Genomic DNA, 20,239 nt, shown 5'->3' on the forward strand with positions numbered 1-20,239 from the left:
CAGGCCCGGGCTGCACACACTGCCCTGATTTAGTTAACTGGGGGGCAGACCTGGGGTGGAGGCTGATTTGGTCTGAGTCCTTTATTGGGGTTTAACTCAAACCAGTTCCTGATCGACTCCCGCATCACCAAATTATCCCTGAGCTGGCGCCAACTCAGAGCAGCCAGGCGGCCTTCGGCACTGCTCTAAATACACTAGTTTGAAGTCACACCTTACGTTAAACTGGTGCACGGCTGTGGAGACAGACGGACACACACACACGCTTTTACACTCCCAGCCCCACGTGCCAGGGGCCGGGGGCCCCTTGCTCACACCCACTCAGGCCAGATCTTTTTTCTTTCCTTTATTAAATAAAAGGAAGGGGGTGCACCTCCCCCCGCAGACTGAGGTAGGGTTGGCTAAAGCCGGCGACGCTGAGTGTGCAATGAGCGAGTCCGTGCGGGCACTGAGGGGTGATGTCCGTTTGGAGCCCAATGCTCGGAGAACCACGGGCACAGCGTCAAATGCAGAGGCCTCTGCGCTCTGGTGTTTAATGTGCAGCCAGAAAACAAAGACAAACAGTTTCCCTGACACCTTGGGGTGGGGCAGGGCCGGGCTGGGCTTCGGGCGGCCCGGGGGACCCAGCGGGGGAGGTGGCGGTCGTTTCCATGAGGTGGCTGGGGCCCTTTGGTGCAGCGTGGGCAGCATAAAGGTGCCATGCAGTTGGTGGCACTGTGCCTAGCACCCCGATGCGCTAGCAGGGCCGTGCACAGGGGCCTGCGTGTGCAGCATCCTGCCCGTTGTTTGCACTTTGCCCAGGGGGAGGGGGGATTTTCTGGCAGGTAAAAGGCCCCGCTGTTTTTCCCGCCCAGCAGTGGTGCCCCTCCGTCCAGCCTGGGAGTGCCCTCGGGGTGAGGGGAGCTGGTTCTATGCTTCGCCTCCCACCAGTGCAGCCCGGTTAGCACCAGTTCCCGTGGGTCGGGGCTGGGACGCTGCTCCCGGGGGAACGGAGCTAAGACCCTCCAGACTCATTTCATGCAGGGGCCACTGATGGTAGCGGACATGGGTCGCTAGTGCCCAGGACTGGCTTCAACCAGGGCCCTGCCTGTGAACGGTCCAAGGACCATTAGGCCCTCTGGTCCCCCCCCTCTTAATTCTGCCGCAGGGGCAACCTGCAGCCGAGGCCAGGCTCCACCGGGCCGGCAGCCAAGGCCCAGCTGACAGCAGCCTGACCCCCTTTGGGGGTGTGCTTCGTAGGCACTGATAGCGTCCCCCCCCCCAGTGCTGGGAGGGACCCTCCCCACCGGGGTGTCTTGGCAATGCTGGGAACCCACCCAGCACTGCAGGGAGGCTGCACCAGGGCCCCTGGTGGGGAGCAGGGCTGGGTGCTGGGAGGGGAGCGCCTGGGGGAGACGTTCAAAGTCCAAGTCTGTTTCTTCCTATCCCTGCTGGAGAAGAATGATTGGGGGGGGGGGAAGTCCGTGCCCTTCCCCCTGGTCCTGAGGGCTGGGTGAGGTCCAGCCGCGCGCGGGTTCCATGCAGCTCCCTCTGCTCTCCTGCCACTGCTGAGCGCGGCGGGGGCTACAGCTTATCGCCGGGTAGCACCTAGAAGGAGAGCACAGCCCAGCTTCCAGAGGCAGTAACCGCCTCCCCGCCCGCCCGGCCAGCCGCAGAGCAACCCTCCCCTGGTCCCAGCCTGTCTGCGTCCCATCCGCCTGTTTGCCCTCCAGCAACTGTAAAGCATGCAGGGTGCGTCTGCTTCCTCCTATAACCTCATGCTGGCTGCTGGGGCTGGCAGCCACATGGGCACCGAGGGCCGGGGCATGGGCTCAGGGCCAGGCGGGAATATCTCTGGGAGGCCGGTGGGGCAGGGGGAACAGAGCCGGCTCCAGGACCCAGAGCCCCAGGTACTGCAGCTCGGCTTTGCTGGGCAGGACGTGCGGGCAGCTGCTTTGCCTCTCCAGAGTGGGGCGGGGCAGCCGAGCCTGTGCCTGCTGCTTTCCCCTCATGGCCAGGGGCAAAGAATGCTGCCTCCGGTGGATGAGGGCCCACTGCCAGGCCGGGCACTGGCTGGCATGTATCAGGATGCCACTACGCCAGGAGCCGGGGACCCTGCAGGCTCCCATCCCGATGACCCTGTATAAATCCAGAGGGCAGCCCCGTCTCCGCTTCAGCCCATGCTACGGGAAAGTGCAGAGGCCTGACCGCTTCCGAGGGCTGGCTCCCAGGTGCCCCAGCCTGGGCCCCTGTCTCCAGATCAGCGGGACTGTCGAAACCTTGCCCCAGGGCGGGCGCTGCAGCAGACGAGATGGCCACGGAGAGCAGCTCCCAGGGGGGCAAGGGGGATCTGACGGTGGAGCAGCAGCCTTGTGCATCTGGAGACTCTGCTCCTCCTCGCAGGGCCAGGTGACGCCCAAACTCCCGGCCCACCTCCCTCTCGGCACCGAGATGTAAGGAATCGGAGAAGGGTCCTTACCTACCTGGTTCCGTGTTTTGTGGGATTTCTGCAGCCAGACGCGCCACTGGTCGTAGAGCTTGATGCTGAGGTTGGAGCAGCCGTAGGCGTGTTTCTTCACCCAGCCGAAGAACTGCTTGAGCTCCCGCCGCAGTGTGGTGTTCTGCTCACCGCTCTTGGGGTCGCACACGCCCGGGACCCGATCTGGGCCAGGGAGAGCAGAGAGGGTCAGAGCGGAGCTGCTGGGGCTGGGGATACCGGGGGGGAGGATGGCCAGGAACACTGGCACGTCTGTGGCCACGGACGTTCTCGTCTTTGGCCATGTTCTGGGTTTCATGCACAACATGGGAACTGCGGCCCGGGGTCCAGCTCTGGCCGTGCCAGCACCGGAAGGTGGGGCGGGAACCCTGCCGTTCTGGGACTGACGAGGGGGCCATTTCCCTGGTGGTTAGCTCACTGGTGGAAGCAGGAGGGCTCCTACCCCAGCTACCTAGGGCTGGGCCTGTATGCTGGGGAAGGCAATTTGCAAAGCTGTCTAGACAGGACCCTCCTATGAGTATTAATGTCTCCAAATGTGACCTACAATCTTCTGTCTGCCTAAGAATCCCCCTCCCTCCGGCGCTGAGCCCCCAGCGGCTTTTCCTGGCTGGGGGCAGCTGTGGGGGTCCCAGCCTTTGCACTGGCAGGTCCCGTGCTCCCCCTGTTGTGCAGTCCAGGGGCTGAGCCTGCGGGTCCCGCAGCGAGGTCTAGGGTGGGGCAAAGCTGTTCCCCCACTGATCCCGTGTTGCAGATGCCCAGGGAAGGCGTGACATCGACGTCACATCATAAATAAGGGCAGGAGAGCCCTGCTGAACGGCGGGGCCGTGCTGGCGCGGCGTGAGGGGTGGAAACGAGGTTCGTTCTCTCCCGGCTGGGAAATCAGAGCTCCGAATTGGCTCCTTTGCAAGAAATCCAGGTGCCGGGCACAGAGCGGGGCCAAGGGGGGAACAACCTCTCCGCACGTCCAGTGCTCTCCGGAAAGTGGGGAAGCAGAGGCTGGGCCACTGGGGCCTCTGCAGCCTGCCCCGCCCCCCCACCCCGCCTGCCCCCTCCCTTCCCAACCCCACCGCCCCCAAAAGACAATGTGAATAGCAGCCAATTTGCATATGGCGCGGGAGGAATGGCTGCCCCAGCAGGACTGAATGCTAATCTAATTATTGCCAGAGCCAAGGGGGGCGGGGAGGGGTGACCCTGAACTCCAGCAGCTGGCGGGGTGCCAAGACCCCCGGCACGCCAAGGAAAGCTACATCTCCGGGAGGAATAGGGGAGTCGGCGCTCCGAGCCATCTGGGGGGAGGCGCTGGGCTGGATTTCCGGCCCTGGTCTCTCGCTCCCCACCCCGGGCTGAGGGAAGTGTGGGGTGTTACAGAGGCGCTCGGCCTGCTGGGGAGCCTGGAGGGACCCCTCCAAGGCAAACGAACTGGGGGGGCTGTGACGAGCGACAGCCTAAGGTGGAGTTGGCGTGCTGGCTGCAATGGAGCCGGGGCTGGGCCTTTCCATGGCAGCTGCCCCAGCTGTCAGAGCCCCCAGGCACCATCTGGGGGGAGCGGCTCTGCCTCACCCCAGGCCAGGCAGCACCTCTTGGACAGGGCATGGGTGGGTCCTGCCATCCCGCAGCACAGTGCCTGGCAGGGAAGGGCCGTGCCCAGTGCCCCCAGCACCGCAGTCCCGAGGTACCCCATGGCCGAAGGCATTCGCCTGGCTCCCTCCCGCCAGCTGGGCGCCTGTGCACCTCCTGGCAGCCAAGTACCTGCTGCCAGCCCGAGGCCCCTTGCTGCAGCCTCTCCCGCTGGAGGAGCCTGGGTTCGGCTCTCCAGTGACACATGCAGATCAGCTGGGAGCTGGGTCCCTGGCCCCAGCCTCCTCCCCTGCGACCTGCGGGCCGTGCTAGTGTGGAGCCGGAGGACTCCGAGGGGCCCCTTCCCTGCTCCCCCGCCACGGTTATTGCCGCAGGGCCGCGCTGCTCACCGCTCCGAGGAGTTGAGGCCGCCGTGGGGTTGCTCCAGTCGCTCCAGATCCCGGCCTTTTTGGAGCCGTAGATCCCGAAGGGATTACACCGAACTTGGACGAAGTACACGGTGCCGGGCCGCAGCCCTGCCAGCCGGCAGGACGTCTGGTTCCCTACGTCGTCCACGACCTGCCGGGAGAGGAGGAAGGCGGGTTCCAGGCACGTTCCAGCCTGTAGCAGAGCTGGCAGCTGCGCCCTGGAATACGCCTTCCCTTGATGCCCAGAGATCCACTCGGAGCTTGTTCTCCGGAGGAAGGATGCTCCGAGATCCATGTGGCTCCCACGCTGAGCGAGGGACAGACCAGGCCTAGGCAGGGCTTTGAGCACCAGGACCAGGCCAGTCCCTCGCTAAGCAAGCGTGCATGGCCCCCAGGGTAAGGCGCTGTCCACTGGAGTCCGGGGTCCCAGCCATGCATGTGTTTGCTCCCTCACGCTCACCTTCCACTCCGAACTGTCCTCCACCCGGTACTGGATCTGATACTTGGCTTGAAACAGAAAATCCTTCAGCGCAGGCGGGGAGCTCCAACGAACGCTCAGCTGGTCCTCCAGGTCCCCAACTCGGCTCACGGTGACGTCCGCCGGCGGGTCGGTGGTGACTGCCAGGGGGAGAGATGCGTTAAGGGCACCAAGTACAGGCAGTGCCGGGGAGAGGGCTGCTGGCGTGACCTAGATGAACACCCCAACCCGGAGTGCTGCTTTCGGGGGGCCCACGGTACCACAGAGAGATAGACGGGGAGTCACTAGCAATCGGGCCTGGCCAGATGGCAGCTGTGCCCAGGTCCCGGCTTGCGTTTTCACAAGGCCTGGAAAGGGATTGGGTTGCTCCTCCAGGGGAGGCTTTCAGGCAGGAATCTGCTCCTGGCTCGTTACTTGCGTGCCCTGGCAGAGTAAAGTGCAAAGTGCAAAAGCATCTTGCATGCAGGCAGCTCTCCCGTTCTCGTGGCCACTAGCGTGCGGTGCAGGGAGCACTTGGGAGCAGGATCGTCCTGTGGCTGTGGGGCCCACTGGTGCTCCTCCGGCCACGGAAGTGAGCTGCTAACCTTCCAGCCCGGGGGGAAGCTCAGGGGGTGGGGTGCTGGTGGGATGAGCACCCAAGCCACTGGGGGGCCTCTCTGCCCCTCCTAGGGCTGGGGGGCGTGCAGGACCAAGCACCCACAGTGTTTTGCTGCTCTAGACCAGCCCGGCGCACAAACGGAAGGGAGGAGAGCTGGGACTTGGGGGGAGCTCTGAATGAAACCCTTCTTTCAGCCTCTTGCCTCGTTGGCTGCTGGGGCAATCGATGGGGCATTCGTTCGCCTTGCTGTTGTTGCCGGGGCGTGCAATGTGGGGGGGATGCGTGTGCATTGGATCAGCACATCGTGCTGGGGTTACACTGCCTCCCAAGTGTACGATACAAGAGGAAACAGGGGCATTTCTTCCTCCGGCCATGAACCAGGGATGTTTCACGTTCTCCACGGCGCAGGTTGGACATCTGGCCTCAGGTCGTGTGGCAGCCCTGCCCCTCTTGCCTGGGCCTGGCAGCAGGCCCCAGGATGGGGGTGGAGCCCCTTTCCTGGCCATGTGCCTCGTGGGGCAGAAAGGGTTAAGGAGCAACAGATGCCTCCAGGAAAACATGGAGAAACATCCTAATTAGATTAGAAGCAATTCTGCTCACATATCGTCCATTTCCTGCTGCCCTTCTCCGTCCTTCTCTATTACCAGGGAGGATGCCATGAACCCAGGATCCTGGTCCCCCTTGGAGCTCTGCTATGCCTTCCCCCCCGGCTGAGGTCATGATCCCCTGTGTGTGACATCACAGTCATCTCCGCAGCAACCGGCTGTGACATCACAGTTGGGAGGGCTGTGGCTCCAGGTGCGGGAGGAGGGGAAGGGAATGCAGCGACTGTGGGGCTCAAGGAAGGATCAGGTCTCACCGCAATGGGCTGTAACATTCTCCATGAGGTGTCAGCAGCTCTTTAGCGTGTGAGAAGCCCCCCAACTCCCGTCGGTGCTGCTCCAAGCAGCCGGGGCTCAGATTACCAGAGCCGCTCTGCTCCACCTGGCTCGCCTTCCAGCGCAGCCAGAGGAAGGTTAGCTAGCAGCAGAGGCACGCTGGTAATTAGGGACGGGCCGCCCTAGGCCTTCCCACCAGACTTTGACTGAAATCCTTCGGCTCCCCTCCCCTCCGCTGTGCACCACTGCTCCCCACGGCGTCCAGCCCCACAATGGTGCGTCCAGCCCCATGGGGAGCTGGCAGCAATGGGAGGTCCCTTGTGTTAGGACTCCGTCCCAGAGCACCCAGTGGAGTGGCTAAACCCCTCCTGAGCTGGGGAGGGGGCGGAGGTCATGGGCTGTTTCTGAAGGATTTAGATCCCCCTCTCAAAAATAAAAATCGACTCTAAAAAAACCCCTTTAAAAACAGCCATAAAAATGGGAAGGAAGGAAGGAAAGAGAGAGGCGGGATGCACACGAGCAGTGGCCCCATGCAGGGTGGGGGCGGCACAAGCCAATGTCTCACCCACGTCCAGAATGTCGAGCATGACGACTTCAGAGACAGCCACGCCGAGCCGGTTGGAGGCCTCCACCCAGATCTCGTAGGGTGTGAAGAGGGCCAGGTCTTTGGGGATATGGCAGGAGTACTGCCCTGCGGTTCGATACTCCTGGCACGTGTTATCCCGGCCGTACCACCTGCAAACAAGAGGCACCAGCCCTCCCGTCAGGTCGAGTTCCCTGCTGGTGAATTGGCTCTGGAGTCAAGGGAACTCAGTCAGTTTGCACCAGCAGAAAATTTGGCCCTTGGTTTCCGTCCAACCTTCCATGGACAGCTGACACTGCTTCCGGAGCTCTGCACATGCACATTGGCTCTAGTGCATTAAGCAGGGATGTGTCTGGTTTCCTCACTGGCAGCTTTCGATGTTACTGAGCTCTTTTGGTATTAATCCGTTGAACGATAGGCATGGACAGCACTGCCAAGTCTACACCCTCCATATTAACACAGGCGTTAAGTGCTCCTCACAGGAACTGTGATTCAGTCATCTGCTGTCCAATACTGGCAACGTCTCTTTGCAAAGTCTTAGACTCCCAGCCCAAAACGCCAATGTGTGCTGTTTATCCCGAGCAAAGACTCTGTGTGCTTCTATGATGCCTTAAACCCAAGGATCTCAAAGCACTTCCCACATGCTAATGACTCAATCCCCCAGGAAGTAGGTCAGTGCCATTAGCCCCACTGTATAGATGGGAAAACCAAAGCACGGAGAAATTGCCCAAGGACAGGTACAGAGTCACTGGCTGAGCTGGGAATAGACCCCAGGAGTCCTGGCTCCCAGCCCCCTGCTTCCCTCCCACAGCGGGGAATAGACCCCAGGAGTCCTGGCATACACTCCTATGCATTAGCCACGTACTCCTCTGAACCTCCGTGAGAGCATGTGTAGAAGAAGCAGTGGCGGGGCATACTTCCCCTGGGCTGCACCCTGCCTGAGTCTCCCTGCCCATACCGTCCTTGGCCTCTCTCAGGCTGCCAGCAAGGAGAAGCCTGTTAGGAATCAGACTGAGCCCCACCAAACTCATTGCACATGGCGCCGGACGGATGGCAAGCGCTTGCAGCCTGTCTTTCACCTCCGGGGGGGGGCAGGTTGGAACTTGGAGGAGCCGCAATCTGGTTCCCCTCTTTGTAGGTCCGTTGCCTCAGCACTTGCATGGCAAAGAATAAGCGGAATTCATCTCCCCTCCCCCGCAGCTGGCCCATACCTGAGTTTGTATTTGAGGCTGTAGTTGGTGTGCAGGTAGGTCTCGCCCTCCGTGCCGGGGGCCCATTTACAGGTGAGGTCTTTCATGTTTTTGGACCAGCAGGTTATGTTCCCTGGTTTTTCCGGTGGCACTAGAAGGGAAAAGAACCCTTGACATGAAACCAGTTCTGCAAAGAAACCGCCAAAGCTTCCCCAGCTCAAAGCAGCCTAGAGACTGACAAGGGCTGAGCCTGAGAACGTTGCTCAGTAGATTTGTTTGACAAACTGTTTTAAGAGCCCTGACCAAAGGCATTTAGATGCTCAACTCAAATCAGCTCATTTGTCACTCACCTGCCAGGATCCAAGGTCGGGATTCTGTGATTCCCACGAAAGTGTGGATGACATCATCCACATCCAGAACACCCCAGGGAACACAGGAAAATACCCTGAGCTGGGTGCCAACAAAACCATCCACTGGTGTATGGGGAAGACCAGCTCCTGAACTCAGGTCTTGGCAGGTGCATGAAAGAGCAAATGATTTCCAGCTCTTCATTTTAAATGTAAGTGCTTTTGGTGGGTTGGGTTTTTTTTAAAACATCTGCCCATTTATTGTGTTGCTGAGCTGAGATCTGAAGCAGTTTTCTTTTGGGAACAAACAAACAAAAAAAAACGGTTTTCTGTTCCCAGTTAAGCCTCTGTATTCTGAGAAACTCATAGAAATGTCCTTAAAATAGCCTGAGATAAAATCTTATGATCATTGATTTGGACAACAGTCATTTTACCAGCGGTTGCCAAACAGTCTTTCTGCTGTTGTGTTCTCACATGCGGAGGCGAAAGCCAGCTCTGACAGCTCCCAGGCTTAGAGTTCCATTACTGAATGCTGGGAAATGAGCAGGTAGTGCAAATTATTACAAGGACATTAAAGGTGCAAATGATTAGTGTACAAATTACTGTTAATATTGCAGGGGCTTCTCTGACTCTTGTTCTTGGTAACCAACGACACGGTTTTAAATTACTCCGTTTGTTCTGATGAAATGCTCAGCCCCTAATGAAATAGGTGGCCACATGACAACACGCGGCTTCTCATCTGGAAGAGAAGCAAAATCCCTCTGAACATCTTGCCATTGGTAGAAACCAGGGGAACGTTTTTGACAAGAGCTGGAGTGTTAAGCCTAGTGTCTGGGTCAAATTCCAACTCGAGTGGTTCTCTCCCTCTCTAAATACCCCGGGGCAGTTTTGATTAGAGATTTTATTCTTAATTTCCCCTCCTAAACTCTATTGAGCAGTGCTGCCCAGTAGGTTCCACCCCAGAAACAGCGGCATGTCAGTGGGTGGGCAGCCACTGCTGTACCCGTACAGTCCTTAAAGTGCTTTGGGACCCCTTAGGATGAAAGGTGCAATCTAAAGTTAAGGTCTATCAACGAACAAGGTAAATATCCCTGTGTAGCCAGATTCATCCCCGTGTAAGCTTCCAACTCAGCAGACTTGTACCCGGGATGAATTTGGGCTGGTTTGTTTTTCTGGGCTGTGCCTGGGGAGTTTGGGGCGAAACATCTCTCTAAGCAGAAGCATTGCAAACATACATCCCACATAAAGGCAGGAGCCAGCCAGGATGCTGCCGTCTCTGCTGTGACACACCAGGTTATCTCCTGACTGCTGCCTGGACCCGTTCAGGTTGGCTAGAGCCACGCTGAGGGTGGTGCCATTGAGGACCTTGTAGGACTCTGGGGGGAGACGTCTGCCATTCAGAGTCCAGTACAGGTCCTCTGCTTTCAGGTGTAACTCAGAGTTCACTGAGCAAGTGGCGGTGAGCGAAGAGCCAATCACCAGAGTTGGATCTTGGGGGGATATGACTGCAGGATCTGCAGCAAAAAAAAAAAAAAAAGAAAGAAAAGAAAAAAAATCAAGGAACAATCTCTTACGTGGCTCAACCTCTAACTCTTCCCCCAAATAGACTCTGGTCTGCCTGCTGGGTAAAAATCCTCCCTCGCTCTTCATATGATGAAAACCTAGGAGATGCCTGGGATTTATATAGGCAGGTTTGGCAGCTTTTTCCCACTTGGACGGTGAGATGTAAATCGAGTGTGGATTTCTCTCCAAGAATAAGCTGATTGTGTCAGTGGAGAAGGTGTCTCTCGCTCACCGCTGCCTGGGCAAGGATTGTTTATGTGGTTTGCTTTGGCTTTGGTTGCTGCAGCCTACGGGGCTGGGTTTTGGTAGGGCGTGGCTGCCCATGGCTGGCGGGTGGGGCTTGTGGCAAAGGGGATTTCAAAAGCAACTGTGGAAACACTTTTTCAAAAAACACATTCACAGCCAGACCTCCCCGCACCAGAGAGGGAAGCATCGGGGACCCAGAGCTGGTCAGTTCCGCGCTGTTCTGGAGGGCTCCAATTGAGCAAGGCACTGGAGGACCTGCTTAACTTTAAGCATGTGCGTAAGGCCTGAGTTTGGAGCGTACGTCCCTGTTGTAGGCACCTACCTCCAGTTTCGGCCCACAGTGATGCACAGGACTCCTGCTGAGACCCTGGGGGTGCCTAAACTTCCTCGTTGTCTAGCTTTTGGCAGTAAAAGCTCCCGAGACACCCATGTTTCTGCCTGTGAATGTGCACATGGCTGCGTCCCTGCGCCCAGCCCGATTCCCAAACCAGGGGAAGACAGGCCTGTGTGTGGCCATCTACCTCGTCCGAGGTGCTGCTCAGAGGAGGACTTCCCTCCTACCCTTTAGCCCAGTGGTCAGGGGACTCGCCTGGGATGTGGGAGCCCCCCGCCCAGTTCAACTCCCCTCTCCGCCTGATGGGGAGAAGGGATCTGCCTCCTCTCAGGTGAGCGCGCTAACCATGGGATAGTCCAAGCTGGGGAAAATCCCTCAAATCTCTCCTAGTGAAGCTGTTGTACTCTGGATAAATAGAGAGAAAGTCATTGGAGCAGGGGGGCTGGATCCTGAGTTTCCTACATCCTGGGTGAATGCTCTAACCACTGGGCAACAGAGTCCTTCTCGCAGGGCTACCCCTCCTCCTCCCCAAACCAGCATGAGGCGCTGGACTCCAAAGCGGGTTCCTGGCTGAGAATCGGAGCAGAAGCAGGTGCCCCCCGGAGCTTGGAGACCCCTCTCACTGGCATCTCCCATGGGAGAGCCTAGCGTACTGGCTTTTGCAAATCACAGTCTAAGGGGCCCCTCTCGCTCCATTCCTTGTACAGGAGCCAAGATTCCACTGCCCAACACCTGAGCGCTTCGCTGAGTCGGAGCCTGGACCTGCAAATCCATCCCCTACGCTCGGGAGCCCAGTGTGCACCCAGAGTGTCACCCAGTGACCATCTGCACACACCGGTTCGCACACCTAAGCACCACCTGTTACAATCACACTCCCTCCCTGTGCCCCATTACCCGTTTGACACAGAGCTCCGCTGCCCCTGTTTGACAGTGCAGCCCTAAATGTATATCCAGAGTTGCAGTATTGATCTCACTCCGGGTGTCGGTGAGAAACCGAGGAACATTTTAAAGCCCTGATTCAGCACAACTGCGATCTCCATCTACTAGAGACGAACACGCTCAATGTTCCAACGCCGCTTTGGTTGCCCTGGAGAGATTATAACCAACCACTGCTGAGCAGATGCCACTTTAGACCTTTGTCAGCCATGCAACTGCTTCTCCAAAAGGCTAATTTTCTGCTCCTGGTGGTGATCTTCCCCCTGTGGCCATCTGCCCAGGGATGAATTGCACCTCAGTGAGTGAGACAGGGCATTGATTTGGGATTAATTCTCAGAGCCCCTGGCCCTGGGGGCACGCTAAAAGCTCCCAAAGGCCCTCCCCAGAGCGAGCAGGCAAAACAACCCCCCGGCCTGCAGCCGCCCTGACTGCAGCGCTGATGACAAAAGAACACACTGTGCCTTAAGCCCCAGCCTTGGACAGATGCGGCGCAAGGAGCTGAGTCCGCAGCGCGGTCCCTGAAGTCAACAGAGTTGGGCTCTGGTATTCCAGTGGCAAACTGGGGCCCCCACTGTATTGCTATTTACTCCTATTGTGCTAGTGCCGAGAGGCTCCAGGCAAGGCTCAGGGCCTGGTTATGCCTGGCACGTGTTCGGCACTGCCCATGAACAGGGCTGCCTAGCGTGGGGATACCTTGACATCGCTTATCAAGGGGGTGGCGTGTTCTCTTGGGCTAGCTTAGTCAGCATGGGCGAGGCTAGCCCCCCGTAGAATGGCCTAAGCATAACTAGACGCCTGAACGAGATGAGGAACCACAGCCCAGAGGAGACCGTTGCCGTGTGTCTCTAGCGTGCAGAGCTGCCACCGGGGAATGTGCAGTACAGGTGCTGCACAAACCTTTACGTTCCCCTTTGCTAAAAACAAACAAAGGCCCGTCCAGCTGCGGTACCGAGTTCCCAAAGAATCTCAGAACATCCAGCCCGCCGTGCAGGACAGAACGCGCCTCGGCCGCCGAAAGGGCCTCTGAAAACGTCATCACGCTGCACACAAGCATTTCCATCCACCAGCGTTTCAAAACCCCGAGGAGCTCTCGGTGAGAAAGCTGCAGCCCTGCGGATAAAAGGGGCCAATGCTCTGGGCCCTAATTCTAGTAAATCTTAATCTAAACACCACTGGAAACACGTACGAGCGTCATAAAACAGACACGTTTCCCGTCCTCCATGCAAAGCCTTAGAGAGGGAGTGTCTGGAGGGGCCAATTTTTTAAGCAGTGTTTTTTCGAGACAGACCCAGAAATGAACATGTGTTTTAAAAGGGAAAAGTGTGAAGTTTTCAGATTGGAGAGGAATGGGCCAGAGAGACACAGTCAACGTGTGGAATGTGCAACTCGGAACTAAAATACCTGCTAGAAGTTTTATTACTTTCCTATTTAAAAAAAAATGCTGATCAGGTGCTAAGTAATACTATAAAGTAAAACCACACGTCCAAGGTGTCAGGAGCGTTTACTCTTTTCTTTTGAGTGGCCGGATTTCATTTTATTTTTATATTGGAAGTTTAAATGCCTGGGAAAGAGGAAAAAAATCTCTGAGAAAAGCCTCTGAGATCACACAGCAAGAGTGTGCTTTAACTGGGAATTGTAAAGATTTAAACAAATAATTATCTGCAAGATCCCCAAAGGGGAAAACAAAGGAGAATTTGTATGGTCTCAAATTTTGTAAAAAATACAGTGAACATTCCCGCAGATCCTGAGAAATGTGGTGCACAGACCCCCTTGTTGCTGTGCCAAAGTCAAGTGACAGACCCCAGAAACCCCAACCGAAAGAGCCATTTCGGCCAAAGACTTTGTTCCTTCACAATCTTCCTCAACCTTTTTTTTTCCCTTTCTCGTTTTGAGGTTGCATTTCTCATGCTCCATCCCTCAGGTGAATCTTTTTAAATGTTTTATCAAACTCAATAGAGTCAAATATGTGTGTGTGTGTGGGGGGGACTAGTCATTTAAAAAGTGCTTTGAGTTTATTTTTGAGTTCTGGTCACTTGAAGGGGCTCATTTCTGCATGGCAAAGTTGGCACGGGCTTAGTCTTCAGGCAGGGTGGGTGCCTTGGACAGGATTGAAAACAATTGGTTCCCAGACATATAAAGTTATAAGTGACTGAAAATTACACACTGGCCACGGAACTATGGGGGGCTGTTTTCCATTATTCAAAGCAATCCTAAGCATACCCACCCATGCAGGCTGAGTTCCTAAAATAGCACAGCAAAGCAGTACACCTTTGCCGAGGAGAAAGGACAGGCTTGTGGGTAAAGGACGGTTCAGGTCCTACCCCTCTTAAGAGACTTCCTGGGCACGTCACTCTCTCTGGGTACACCAGCCCCTGGGGGTGTAATACCAACACACACCCCATAGGAGGGATTTGGTGCTCATGTACTGGGGTCTATACCTTGCAAGGGTTCTTGACCCATGTTGCACAGCCCAGGAGACCCATAGGAAAGTGTGAGTCCCTGGGAGGGCATCGTGCCAAGTCTGCGGGGGCAATAGAAAGGCCATACACAGGCCAGTGCCTGGCTTACTGTGTTCTCGTCGCCATTCTCTGCCCGTTTCCATTCTGACCCTCCTCTGGGATGTTCTGTGGGGACTCTAGCTGTGATGGGGGAACGTTACCAGCCTAGAGGTACCGTCCCTCTCCCCCACCAACCCGATAGCAAAAAGAGGGTAAAAGACTTTCGACTATAGACTCTGGAGAGTTAGGAAAAGGGCACGATCCTGCCCCCCCAAAGACAGCTCCAGACAAGCCACTGAAAGACACGTCCCCTGCTCTCCCCCAGCCCTGTGCATTTAACAGACCCCGCTGCATCTCTGGCTGTTCCTCCAGCCAGGATCAAAGGGCTGAATCCACTGAACTCCAGTGAAATCAGGAGCGTTACCCAAGGAGGTGGTTAGGGCTGGCAGGTCACATCTAGCCCAGTTCTCCCCAAGCCCAGGTGGGTGCCCGAAAACACAGACTCCAAAGCAATTCCGTACCACCTAAGCTTCCCTGGGAAGACTGCTCGCCAGCCTAACAGACCAGGTTTGTCCTCAAATTGAGCTTGAATTTCATACTTTCACCCTAATCTGGCCACAAAACCCCTAAACAATCATCCCCTGCCAGCATAGGTGCCCATCAAATACCTCCAGACTTGGACATCAGTGTCTGTGCACCCCTGGGACCCTGCTGACTATAGCAATGCCAGGGCCAGCTGGCATGTGGGACACCCCACTAACACCGCAAATGCCACCCACAGATTACCCAGGAGTGCCTGGGGACTGCCTCACACTTGGGGACTGGTCCTGTGAACCTTACCCATGCAAAACTTCCATTGACTTCAATGGAGTGGGAGTGCAGGATGGGGCCCCCGGCTGGAGAGAAGCTGGCCACACTTCTGAGACCCTTAGATGGCTTTTAGGGGGAGCTTTCACTCCCAATTCCTCAGTTTGGGTTCGTTTCCTTGGCACAAGCCCAGCTTAGCTGTTATTTTGGTTCCAAATAATTAGCTATTGCTGTTTAATAATTAACTGCTAATGGTTCTTGTTAATCAGTCATTAAATAACTCATTGCAAGCTACTTACTGCCCGTCAGGGAAACCCAGCTCAGCACTGTGGAGCCACAGCCTGTATTGTTAGTATTCACCATGTACCGGGTGATGCTACTGAGGGTGAGGGAAGTCACGAATATCCTGGGCACTCTGTGTTCCCAGGGGCACCCGACAGCAGCATCCCGCGCCCTTCCTTTCACCACAGGTGCTTGGGAGCAGGACTGGCCTGGCTGAGGTTTCAGGCGTCCTGCTGCAGTCTGATGTGTCACTGGGATGGTCTGTCCGGCCCAGGCCAGGCTGGGGGGGTGGCTGACACTGCCTAAACAACAGCAGAAGCTTTTCTTGGCCGGACTAGATCCTGTGTTTGCAGCATATATCGTCTTGAGAAATTCCCATCATAAAAAGGAAGCACCAACTTCCTGCTACAGGAGAAAGGGAATTCCCCCCCCCCCCCTTCTTGCTTGGGAAACAAAAACACAACTCCAGGAACCAAAGGCTAATTTGTGTTAACAGCACTTCTGGGGCCTTAGGAAATACACTCCCTGCTCTGAGATGCAGGCACACACACACACACACATACCACAAATAAACAGAAACACACACAGATACACTCCCGCCACATACATATACACACAGAGACACACACCCAGATGCACTTGCACACAGCCATCCACACCCAGATACAGGCACACACACATCACAAATACACATACACAGATACACTCCCCCCCCCCATACACACAGAGACACACACACACACAGATAAGCACACCCAGCCACACACACACACAATTTTTTCTTGGTGAAATGATCATCCCAACTGAAGGAGGCAGAAACTCGCCTGACCCAAACCCAGACCCTTCTCCTGGAGGGAAATAGCTGGGCCCTCCAGAGCCACTGAAGGGCCTGTTCTCCTCCACTGAGTGAGCAGACAGGGCCCCACTGCCCAAACGGGACCAGGAGTGGGACTGAGGGTTCCCTTCTATTGTTCTCAATGGGGGTAAGAGAGATTCTCCATTGTTCTCAATGGGGGAGGGGGACTCTCCATTGTTCTCAATGGGGGAGGGGGACTCTCCATTGTTCTCAAGGGGGGCTGCGCCCTGCAGGTCCCGAGCTGGGAGCGGAGCCCTGCGGGTGGGGGTGGGGGTGGGGGGGCTGAGCACACGTCCCCTTGCCCGGCTGTCTCCCGGATCTCTGGTCCCCGCGCCAGGCGGGTGCGCCCCCGGGCTGGGCTGGCAGCTCCCCCAGGGCACCGCCGGGGCTGGGGCGACCCGCTGGGGGTGGGACACAAATCGCGAAGGGGGTTAGGGCGCTTCCTTCCTGGGGGAGCCGCCCGCACCTGGCCTCAGCCTGCGCCCCCGGCGGCTCTGCCGACCGGCACCCACAAGCCCAGCGGCGGGTTTTCTCCGCCCCCCCACCGGCCTGGCTGATCTCGCCGAGGCGAGGGATCTGTGCGGGCCGTGGATGCTGAGTTGCGCTGGGGCGCAGAGCCAGCCCCGCGCAGGGAGACGGGCCAGGCGTGGCGCCCCGCGGGGTATTTATATTTGCGGCAATAAAGCCCCTTTGTTACGGCCTTGGTGCGTTATCCTGCGGCGCACACCCGGCCTGGCTCCCGGCGCTGCGCCAGCGCAGCCCCCCCACTTGCGCCTGGCGCGGAGCGAAGGGGTCCCCCTCTCCAGGTGCGGTTCCGGAGGCTCTCCGCGGACCGAGCCGCGGACTAGGTCCCCCTCTCTGCGCGCAGGCTGGGACCCGCGGGAGCGAAAGTCCCCCCGGCTGGGGGGGCTTGAGGGCTGGGGCCGTGGGCTGGGAACCCTTTGTCATGTCAACGGCCCGAGCCCGGCACGTTCGCTTTGGACTCACCCAGCCAGGCTCGCAGTGTGCCTGAGACAGGATGTGTGTGTGTGTGTGTGACCCGGGGAGCACAGAGGGACCGGGGGGGGGGGGGGATAGGGAGAACCTGGGCGCGGGGGGGGTTATTATAGGGGCCTGGGACCCCCGACCCCGCGCGCCTCGGAAATCCACAGAGAGAAGATGAATGGGATGGCAAAGGAAGAAAAATAAGGACTAACGAAAAAGTGGGGCAGGGGCCTTAGGAGACCCCCGGGGGAAGCGCCCCCCCCCCAGCGAGGGGGCCGGGTACAGGGAGGGAGAGAGGGAAGGGGGGCGCATTTCGCTGTGGTTTGCTGCAGATGATCGGAGGAGCCGCGTTTTTAACCAGCATCACCGATTTCTGCGCTCGCCTCACGGCCGCTGCGCCAGGGGCGCACGGAGCTTCTCCCGGCTTCCACTCCCATTGTTGGTGCCTCTCTCTCTTGCACAGTATTTTGGGGGCAGATCCGTGCACCCGCCGTCTCATGTGCGCGGGGCAAAGGGCTCGGGCACACCCCGAAGCGTTTCTCGGGGAATTCAAAAACTCCGGGCGCCTCAAAGCAAAATCTCCCCCGTGCGCCCCACCCCACCTCTTGGAAATGGACTGGCCGTTTGCGCTACAACCTTGCTTGGCCCGGGCGGGCTCTGCCCCCTCCCCCTCTGTCTACAACGATCCTTCCCTCGACCTTTTCTCTTGTCTCTGCCCCCATCGAGGCACCTTTGCCTGGGCCGGGCGATCCCCTGTTACCAAGCGCGCACTCCCACCTTGCAACTGCCAAGGTGACTCTCTTCAGGCTTCTAAAAATCCCCCTTCCGTGCCATAGCTTGCTGGATTTTCCTATTTCCCTAATACCCCCCCCCCCAATTCTCTCTCTCTCTCTCTCGCCTTCGCTTGTTCCCAGCCAGTTATCGAGTTCTTGCTAACATTATCCCATCCGATACGGTCTATTACTAACTTGCAAAACCTCCGTGCATCTGCTGCCCACCTTACCGAGAACAGGCCCGGGAGAGAACGGAATGCAGGCGTTACTTACATGTCAAGGATTCCACTCGAGGAAGACAAAGCCAAAGGAACAAAAAAGTGATCATATTTCAACACTTTTGTGTGTGTGTGTGTGGGGGGGAGCTTGGGGGTTGTTCTCCACCTCGAGGGGCAGAAATGTTTCCTTTCTCCCCGGCAGATGCTCCCAATGGGGAATGGGGTTCCCCCCAATTTTGTTCCGGGTGTGTATTTCTCACACCCCAATTTTAAATTTCAAGAGATCTTGAGAAATGCCTGAAAGAGGAGCGGGGGGTGGGTGGGGGGGGGTGGGGGAGAGAAACACCAACAAGTTTTGGAAAGTCCTAAGCAAGTCTGAACAACTGAAATTGACAAGCTTCTTAATACGTCTCTGGCCCCGCCTCACACTGCCCGATCCCGCCCCCATGGGGGGACAGAAATTTACAAACCCCACTCAGAAGAGATCCTATAGTATTTCCCCTATTCCCCCCCCCCCGTCTCTGGGTTGCTGCAGAGCAAAAGGGAGGGATGTGGGAGAATGCCCCCCCCGACCCCCCCACCTCAATGACATTTCCTGAAATCGCTCTCCTCTTACTCAATCAGCGCCTTGCAAAGATCAGCTGTGAGTCACGGCTGTAAATACCGACCGGGCCACGGGCTGCTGCCCCGCGCACCGCGGTTTCTTTGTGCGCGGTTTGTAACCTTTCCCCGCTGGGACCCGCGGGCGGGGGGCTTTGGGGGTTTTTCACAGCCAGCCTCCCGGAATAACGCTCCCCAACTCCCTCGGCTGAGAGCGTCAGGGTGTCCCGCCCGCGCCCGAGGCTTGGAAGAGAGACACATTCCCTGCGCGATTAGGTGAGTAATAAACCCTCCGAGCTGAGCCCAGGAACTGGGATTACAGCCCCCGGGCGCCTGGAGCTGGGCTCTCCCACGTGTGCCTGGGAGCCCTGTCCTGGCCTCACCCTGTCCCCGGCCCCCCTGACCGCAGCGGCTCTTCCTCCTAGTCCGCGGGCTGGGCTGGCCAAGAGTAAACCCGCCATTCTGTCCCCCACCCCGGAAAGTTCGTTTGTGCATGGTGCTCCTGCCCTTCCCTTATTAATAACAGGAGCTGGGCGTCTTCCTGTGGCCGCATAGACCCCCTAGGAAGCGCTCAGCGCCTGGTGTGCTCGGGGCTGTACAGACCAGGGACAAAGGGCTTCTCTCCGCACAAGGGTTGCGCTGGTTTAACTAAGATCAACAGAGAAATCAGTTACTTGCCGGGCACTCTTCACAGCTGGGTGGGAATCCGTTTTCTTCCCCCAGCCAATTTTTCTGGTGTGTGTGTGTTTTTGTCCCCCCCCCAAATTAAAATAAATTTATTTTTAAATTTTGAGGGGATTTTGGCAATGAAAATAACTTTTTTTTTTCAGTGAAACCCCTGCAAAATTCAAGAAAAACATTTCCGCTGACAATTTCCATTTCACTGAAAAGGCAATTTTTCCATCAAAGAAACTCTTCCTTCCCTGTAACTCCACCTTATATCTGTGGAGCTGAAGGCAGCAAGGGGGCCAGGTCCATTTAAGCTAAATCAATATAAATCAGCTTTACAGGGAATTAAAAGTGACCACAGGCTTTTTGAGTGATATTGATTTAAAGACACCTTATGTGAAACTGGTGCAAGGTTGTGTGTGGACTGGGTCAAATAAGCCGGTCCCAGTCCAGGGGTCACACAGTAGAGCTGTAGTAAAGAGCCAGCCGGAGGTCCTAGCCAATGAAGGATTGGACAAGACAGAGAATATGCTTCTTTCAGAGAGAACTTGGGCTTTGAATGATCTGTCCAGGACTTAGACTCCCCTGCGCTGCTGAGTGCTTCATACAAATATAAATAAACAGGGTGTTCTTGGCAAGGCTGGGTTTTCTCACAGCAGAATTTCCTTTCTTGCTCCTCCCCAGCCACCTTCGTTCCCCACACACCGATTTAACAATCCTGCCTTCCAGTCACACCGAGTGCGACCTAGCCAATTTGGTTTAAAGGGTACTCTACAATGGCATGTGTTCACGTCATTAAAGAGGGTACCACAATGCATGCGCACCAGGATTCATTCTGGCATTCCTAACTGGGTAGTGCTTCACTTTGCAACCTTCCTGTTCTTTAATGTAACTCGTTGGGACATCATTTCCTCATTTAAACCAATAAATACAATTTAACA

At 56.9% G+C, this 20,239-nt stretch overlaps 1 protein-coding gene across 6 annotated transcripts; it reads right to left on the minus strand.

Moving 5' to 3' along the window:
* Nucleotides 1-370: 370 nt before the first annotated feature.
* On the minus strand, nucleotides 371-18,336 carry CRLF1 (cytokine receptor like factor 1). Of its 6 annotated transcripts, none has more exons than XM_024209837.2 (8): nucleotides 18,085-18,336; nucleotides 9,768-10,046; nucleotides 8,207-8,336; nucleotides 6,978-7,147; nucleotides 4,919-5,076; nucleotides 4,441-4,609; nucleotides 2,460-2,638; nucleotides 371-1,584 (listed from the first exon to the last, which is right to left on the minus strand). In XM_024209837.2, exons 1-8 carry the CDS (start codon nucleotides 18,137-18,139, stop codon nucleotides 1,561-1,563), a joined length of 1,164 nt encoding a protein of 387 aa, XP_024065605.2. In that variant the 5' UTR covers nucleotides 18,140-18,336; the 3' UTR covers nucleotides 371-1,560. The 6 variants fall into 6 exon arrangements, with proteins under 6 accessions (XP_024065605.2, XP_024065606.2, XP_024065603.2 ...); XM_024209838.2 differs by having other exon boundaries at nucleotides 2,456-2,638; XM_024209835.2 differs by lacking the exon at nucleotides 371-1,584 and having other exon boundaries at nucleotides 1,680-2,638.
* Between the last annotated feature and the right edge of the window lie 1,903 nt (nucleotides 18,337-20,239).

Source organism: Terrapene carolina, unplaced genomic scaffold (assembly GCF_002925995.2).
Source record: "Terrapene carolina triunguis isolate 2854851 unplaced genomic scaffold, T_m_triunguis-2.0 Scaffold194, whole genome shotgun sequence".
NCBI lineage: Eukaryota > Metazoa > Chordata > Testudines > Emydidae > Terrapene > Terrapene triunguis.